General features: G+C 35.2%; 1 protein-coding gene across 1 annotated transcript; it reads left to right on the forward strand.

The window, feature by feature from the left end:
* The first annotated feature begins 317 nt into the window (after nucleotides 1-317).
* Nucleotides 318-8,298, forward strand: LOC131602519 (exocyst complex component EXO84C-like). Its single transcript, XM_058874653.1, has 7 exons — nucleotides 318-486; nucleotides 1,333-1,427; nucleotides 3,410-4,445; nucleotides 6,238-6,762; nucleotides 6,874-7,062; nucleotides 7,590-7,726; nucleotides 7,836-8,298. Exons 1-7 carry the CDS (start codon nucleotides 391-393, stop codon nucleotides 8,077-8,079), a joined length of 2,322 nt encoding a protein of 773 aa, XP_058730636.1. The 5' UTR covers nucleotides 318-390; the 3' UTR covers nucleotides 8,080-8,298.

Raw genomic sequence — 8,298 nt, forward strand, 5'->3', positions numbered from 1 at the left:
GCGTAAAACTATTTTATACCGTAGTAAAAGAATATATTTTTTAGAGAAAATGGATGATGCACTGACAGTGTAAAAAAGTTTTACACTGTCAACCAATCACGATCATGAATCAAGACAAATCAGACTGTAATTCTTAAAAAATTTATATGACATAGCAAAATGATTTGTTTCTATTGGATGACAATGTAAAATTTTTTTACACACTATCAGTGCCCCATCTTTAACCTCTATTTTTTATATGAATAGATGTTAGAGGTTTAGCTAAAAAAAAATGAATTTTATATTTAGTGACAATCAAAATCTAAATAAGTAAATAAACAAAATCTCAATTTTTGTTTGGGTCTTGTTTCACTTCCTCGCTGAGCTTTCAACAACTACACACTGAGAGCGATGGAAAGTAGCGAGGAAGAAGATGACTTCCCTTCCATTGAGAGCATCATTCCTCAATCCAAGGTCGACTCTCTCTACCAGTCTCAAACCGAAAAGGTTCGCTTTTTCCTCTTTCACTTCACCCTTAATAACAATGCCTTTTATCATTGTTCTCTTCAATTTTTGAAATTTTTCAATGCCTTGTAACCTACATTTCTAGATAATAGAAATTAAATTGGGGGTTTATCTTCATTCTGATCATCTGTCTTTTTTGGAACTCGGATTTGATGTTTTGATGGTTAAGTTCAATAAAAAAGTTATCTTTTTGATAGGGTTTTCTATTTTAAACACATGTATGGGCTTAGGTATAAGCAATGCTGTCAAATATCGGTGCTATTGCGTGTGCGGAATTTGAACAAGTTGATATTATTCTGCAATACATTGCTATTTGTAGCTCTGTAACCATGTAGTGTAGCAGAATTTGAACAAACTGATGTTTTGTGCAATTCCTGATTGACGACATTGTGTATAAGCTATTTTTATAACAAAAGATGAATTAAAATCAACTTGTTTTCATAAATTGTAACTGAGAGGTTATAGGAATGAGTTGAAAACAATTTATAGACATGTCATAAGATATTTCCATAAACTCTTTCAAACAATCTCACAAGTCTTGTACCTGTAGATAAATGCAAATAAGTCAATCCAAATAGAATCGTAGTAAAATCACTGTTTTTTGGCAGCGGATTTTTGGTTTTCTGCCATGGTCCGTTATCGATAACATTGGCTGTAGCCCTGGTGTGCTTGCATGTTCCAAGAGTTCCGTTTAAGAACTATTAGATTGGGTAGCAATATCATGCTCAACATTATAAGCATAGTATAACGGCTATGCTTAACTAATCATCGCCTGTACGACATGTATCATTAGATGATATTGATGATAAAACCTGTCATTCATTTCAGGGAATTAGAAAGCTTTGCTGTGAACTCTTAGATTTGAAGGATGCCGTGGAGAACTTATGTGGCAATATGCACTCAAAGTACTTGGCTTTCTTGAGGTAACATATATCAACTAACTTAAAATGTTCTTGCTCCTTTCTATTCTCCTGATTTTCTCTATTAAGCAGCTAGCATGCATTTCCCATCTCAATTAATTTACAGTTATCCCGTAAGGAATGCTAAAACCTTTGTATATCCCATTTACATTTTGTCTATTGTATTGATATGACTGCAAGCACACATAGTAGGTACTTACTGAGTATGGATGTGAGACCATTTCTATTTTTATTAATGAAAATGATGCATTCAATTGGTCTCTGAACTGGTACCTATATGCACTGGTTACCGGTCATATGAGTGATCACCATTTAGCCATAATCGTTTAACACAACTTTAACAGTTGTCTCTAAAAAGGGATGTAGTCAACATATTAATGATCATTTTGATAGAGTGGTGAAAATGGGAGTAAGATATTTCTGGATAAGTTATTACTTATTAGTGAAGTTGTTTAGAAAGTTGTTCCTTGAACTTTTGACTTCAATTTTACCCATATAGGGCCTATAATAAGCAGATACCAGTGCTGTTAAAATGGCGTGGAAGTTTTTTTTTGGCAACCACCGTAGCCAATTTGTGAAGCGGTGCGCACCATGTCGGCTACATAAGCTGCAATGGTGTGTTCATTTGGATTGTTATGGCCTTCTGCCATATTCCACAATCTGCCTTCGACACCTCTGGCAGACACTAAACAATTCATTTTCTTTGGCTGATCTGATACCTGTTAGAATATGAGAAAAAAGTTAAAATAACAACCAAGTAATATAGAAACTAACCTTAAGAGATAATCTAAGATTAGAAACTGATTCCTAAAGATATACTAAGATACTCTAACACAAGCGTCATAATCATATATGGTATAAGATATTTTCTTTTATGCTAATAAGCACGAATAAAGCTCTGGTCTATTTTCATTTTTCTTCACTGTATCTTTATTAAGTTTTGATGACATTTTTTATAATCTTATTTAATGAACATATTAACCACTGTCATGACTCACGACAACCATTTCTGTTGCAAGCATAGCTTGTTAAAGGTTTCTACACCAATGATACTACAGAGGAAGATGAGGATCAAGCTGGTAGTATTATCATTTGTGTAGTTCTATTAAGAACTCTTAGAATTTGGAATGTACATAGCCCAAATTCTAAGATGGTATCATAGCCTATCAGTCCTCCTTACAAGCCAATTTGTAGGGATGAGTTAGATCCAATTTAAAATCTAATATAGTATCAGAGTCTATTCAAAATCTATAGCCACCTATCAAGTTTCTGCTAACGGGCCACTTGGGTCGTGCTCGAGATGTCCAGTCCTGAGTGTGAGAGGTGTGTGTTAAGAGTCCCAAATTGGAGGAGGGACAACCTGAATATGCAATTATAAGTGAGAGCAACTCTCACCGTACAAGCGGAATTTGTTAGACTGAGTTAGGCCCAATCCAATTTCTAGGAGTACTTAATTCAACCTTAGAAAGCCGGCTTTTGAGATGACGTGTGCCTAAACTTTATAACCAATCCTTAGGCCATATCTCTAGACAACGCAAGACTAAACCATCCCCTCACATCCAACACAGTAGTAAAGGTGCTAGAGGCTGCAATGAAGGCAACCCAGATGGCGCGATTAGGCGGCTAGGGGCGGAGTGTAATTAAGGCTGAATTTCCAACAATAATCATCTAAGTAGCTTAACCTCATAATATATTGCCCAGTAGGTTAGTTATACTTTAGTATATCTCCAACATATTCATATGCACAAAGACAAAAGCAATTTTTGGGATTGAAGTATGCACGAAGCACAAAGCCGCCACTTGATCAGAAAACCAAGCTTCCCCAAAGTTCAAGCTGTTAGCAAAAGGCTTATGAATGGTTCCTATATCAATATTTTTGATAAATTTGAAATCTGAACTGTAAAGTTACATACTTTTGTTATAATTTAAATCAGTTTCCTCTATTTTGCATAATTTCGTTTAGTTGTTTGTTCTTGATGTTGTAGGATATCTGAAGAAGCTGTGGAGGTCAAACATGAATTGATTGATCTGCAAAAACATATATCAGCTCAAGGTATTCTTGTACAGGATTTAATGACTGGTGTCTGCCATGAATTGGATAAGTGGAATCAGTCTAGCAAAGATGTTGATGAAATTCCTCATGAACCTGAACCCCTTGAGCCTGTATCCAATGAGGGAAATGACCAGAAAACTCTATTCTTGGAAAACATTGATGTACTTCTGGCTGAGCATAAGTTTGAAGAAGCATTAGAGGCATTAGATGCTGAAGAAAAAAATTATGCCGAGTTGAAAGTCTCAGGGAATAACTCTTCAGATGAAGGTTCCTCATATAAGTCTGCTCTCATGGAAAGAAAGGCAGTGCTTGAAGACCAGCTAATTGGAATTGCTGAGCAACCTTCTGTTAGTTTTCCTGAGCTTAAGAAGGCCTTAGATGGTTTGATAAAACTTGGAAAAGGTCCCGTTGCACATCAACTAATGCTAAAATTTTATGGGTCTCACCTCCAAAAAAAAATTGAGGCGTTGCTTCCTTCGAGCTCTTTCTGTCCTGAAACATTTCCTTTTACATTGTCTAAGATTGTTTTCTCTGTTATTTCATTGACAATAAAGGAATCTGGTATGATTTTTGGAGATAATCCTGTTTATACAAACAGAATTGTTCAGTGGGCTGAGTGGAAAATTGAATATTTTGTACGATTGGTGAAAGAGAATGCACCATCATCCGAGACAGTGTCTGCCTTACGATCTGCTAGCATCTGCATTCAGGCCAGTTTGAAGTACTGCTCAATTTTGGAGCCACAAGGATTAAAAATGTCTAAATTACTATTGGTGCTACTGCGTCCTTCTGTTGAAGAAGTTTTAGAGTCAAATTTTAGACGTGCTAGAAAAGTAGTTCTTGACATGGAAGAATCGGCTGAATGCTTACCACTGTCACCACAGTTTGCCTCTTCACTTTCCGCAGTTGCATCTTCATCCAGTAACGTGCTTGTTGAGAGTGGAGTGCGATTTATGCAAGTAATTGAAGTAAGTTAAGCTCATCATTTGATATGGATATCATCAAATAAACAATAATTAATGTATTCCCTGCACATTTTTTTGGTTGATGGAATTAAGCAACCTTTGATAAAACATCCTTTGCTTTGATTTTTCCCACCTCTTTTTGCTTTGATTTTTCCCACCTCTTTTTGCTCTTTCTGTTGTTATAAACATTTATACTGGAGATAGATTAAATAATTTGAGAGCACAACATGCTAGTCTAAGAAGAAAAATTTAAAAATTTATTGGTAGGTTAAGAAAATTATTAACTACAGTTTTCATGATACAAATTATGTTTTGACCTATAGTAAATGTTCCTTGATAGCCATGATCTTTATGGTTTATCTTGTTCTGTTGAGGTACTTGTGGAACTAACTGTAGTACTGTCAGTTGATGCGTGACTATTGGTATATGCATACTTTTCTGATATATATTAACTTTCATGTACCTTTCTGCCTTTATGAGTGTGTGTATATATATATATATATATATATATATATATATATATATATATATATATATATATATATATATATATATATATATATATATATATATATATATATATATATATATATATATATATATATATATATCTTTTCCCTTCCTTTCTACATGTTTTCTTTTGGGAATATCTTACAAAAGCTATACTTGGTAGTACAAGTCTTTCTGGTTTAGGAACTAATCCCTCAACTGTTTGATGATGTTTATTGGTTTATAGTGGTTGATGAATAGCCATTTGTTGATTAAATTCACTACAATTTCCATAAACCGGAAATAGTTTTATTAAGAATTCCTTGTGATTTTTCAGTTTTTTAAATTGAAGAAATGTTATTGTTACAATAAGTGGCTAGGTGCCTGTATTTGGGGGTTATTTTTTAAAATAGAAGAAAAACCTGTTAATAATCCCTCTGCATATTTGATTGGGGAGTTCTTTTGTAGAAGGGATGAGAAAAACACCCAAGAGAAACCATGAAAAGTTCCTATCACATTCACATAGCAACTATGAAGTACAAACACCCCTGAAGTTAGGACTTAGGAGGCATGTTCCCTTGTCTGACACCCGTATGACAGTGTACACGTGTCCAACAACTCAGATGACTATCACAATATTTCTTCCCCATGTCGTGTCAAGTGTCCATGCTTCATAGTTTAACAACAGTAAGGATATGAAGCACCTTGGAAGTGTGAGCGTTCTGCTCCAACCAAATACCCCTAATATCTGCAAAATGTGTACATCAGCATGAAGTTTTGGGTTTTTCCTCCTTTCAGATCAATAAGAATAAATGCAATGTCTAAGGACCAATCTTACAGTATACTGAACCTGCAAACAACTTATTCCGAACAATTGTGCCAGCAAACCACGTAGTGGCTGAGATTTCAACTCTGAAACAGAAAAAAAGAATCAGGGGAATGAGGGTTTTTTCTAATGATCTATAGCATGTAATATATAGTTACTATTATTACTATAAATTGCCATTGTCCTAAGTCCTAACAGAAGAATTGTCCTTAGAAGGAGCTTCTATTTTCCCAAGGGTTTAGTAGCAAGATTGGTGTGGATAGGGATATCCTGAAAGCAATAATTGGCTTTCGTGGTCAAAATGATCGATCACACTCTGCCTTTGTCTCTGCATCTTCTCTTCTCCTGTTTTGTTGTTTGTGTATTTCAGTTTGTATGTGAAAATAGTAAGAGTCTTTCAATGAGTTCAAATGAATGATTTTGCTTGTAATTTTGCTTTGTCTTGTTATAACAGAACGTTTATTTTTACAAACTATACAGGAGATATTGGAACAGTTAACACCAATGACTATTTTACACTTTGGAGGAAATGTACTAAATAGAATCATACAACTATTTGATAAATACATGGACACTCTTATCAAATCACTACCGGGTCCTTTGGATGATGACAATCTTCCGGAGCTTAAAGAGGCTGTGCCTTTCAGAGCTGAGACAGACTCGGAACAACTTGCAATATTAGGAATAGCGTTTACTATTTTGGATGAACTATTACCAAGTGCTGTATTGTCGACATGGATACTACAAAATGAAAGCAAAGAACCAAATAATGGACTCACGGAGACTGTTGGTTTCAATACAAATGCTAGTGTAGAATTAAAGGAGTGGAGGAAACATCTTCAGCATTCTTTTGACAAGCTTCGAGATCACTTCTGTCGGCAGTATGTTTTGAGTTTCATCTATTCAAGAGAGGGAAAAACCCGATTGAATGCAAATATTTACTTGAGCGATAACAAAGAGGATCTTTACTTGGATTCTGGCCCACTGCCTTCACTTCCATTTCAGGTCATCTTTCTCATTCTCTACTTCTATATATATGTGTGTGTAAACATTTGGGTGTGTTTTTTGCACTTTGAAAACTGTTTTGTTTTAGTACTGACAGGTCTATATTTGCAGGCATTATTTGCAAAGCTGCAGCAATTAGCTACTGTGGCTGGAGATGTATTGCTTGGGAAGGAGAAAATACAGAAAATTTTGCTTGCAAGATTAACAGAGACTGTTGTCATGTGGTTATCTGATGAGCAAGAATTTTGGGGTGTCTTGGAGGATAGTTCAGCTCCTCTACTGCCTCTTGGTTTGCATCAGGTACTGTCTACTCTACATAGATAATGACTCCCAAGTTTATATTATTTTAAGTTACAGGTTGTTTGAATTCTTTTGTTTCCAAATTCAATAATTCAAATGCAACCCGAGTTTTAAAATAGTTCTTTGACTGCAAAATTACATTCGGGAACACATAACAAACTAGACTTGAAAAAGTCTTTTAACAGATGTCTATAATTTGGGTTTATTGGGAAAAATCTAATTTCCATTTTGAAAAATGATAAGGCTTATAAAGAGTTTATAAAGAATGACACCCTCTACCTTTCAAGCCAGTTTTGTAAGTGTTGAGTTAAACCCAACTGAAATTCTAATATGGTATCAAGTCCTATCAATTCGGGCCACACACCAATAATGTGTATTAAAAAAAATTTAAGTCTCACATTGAAACATGAGTAGGACGGTGTATTGAAAAAATTTAAGTCTGACATTGAAAAATGAGTAGGACTAAGTAGAGTTTATAGAGACTGCTATCCCCCATCTTACAAACCATAACTGACTTTTTGTGGCAGCTGATACTTGATATGCACTTTACGGTTGAAATCGCACGGTTTGCGGGATATCCATCTCGACATGTTCATCAGATAGCATCGGCTATTATTGCTCGTGCCATCCGGACCTTCTCCGCTAGGGGCATAAACCCACAAAGGTATTATTGTTATTCATTTCCGTGGTCTCGGTTCATGTTTTGCAATCCTTACTCTTAGTTGCATTTCATTGCCGGATTCTGACTTCAACAAATTGCCATTACCATTTAGTGCACTTCCTGCGGATGAGTGGTTTGTCGAAACTGCAAAGTCGGCAATAAACAAACTCTTGCTCGGGGCATCAGGATCAGAGACATCTGATATTGATGAAGATCACATCATTATCCATGACGAGGTTGTCTCAGATTCAGATACCGTTTCTTCCCTGTCTACGATGGACTCTACTGAATCTTTTGCTTCTGCTAGCATGGCAGAACTTGACAGCCCCTCTAACTTGTCTGATCCTGATAATTGATTTTTTTTCATGTAGATTTAAAATAGAGTAAGTTATGAAATTTGCTATATGTGATTGTTATCTAGTATAAAGTATATAATGTATTATAAACATGTCTGTAAACCTTGCTAGGGTAGCATGATTCCTTGTATTTGGATTAGAAAATTGTGAGCTGGAGAATAATCACACATCCATATTTATTTGTATATTTTGATTTGAACAAAAGGTAGTTAATCTGAA

Source organism: Vicia villosa, linkage group LG5 (genome assembly GCF_029867415.1).
Source record: "Vicia villosa cultivar HV-30 ecotype Madison, WI linkage group LG5, Vvil1.0, whole genome shotgun sequence".
Classification (NCBI taxonomy): Eukaryota; Viridiplantae; Streptophyta; class Magnoliopsida; order Fabales; family Fabaceae; genus Vicia; species Vicia villosa.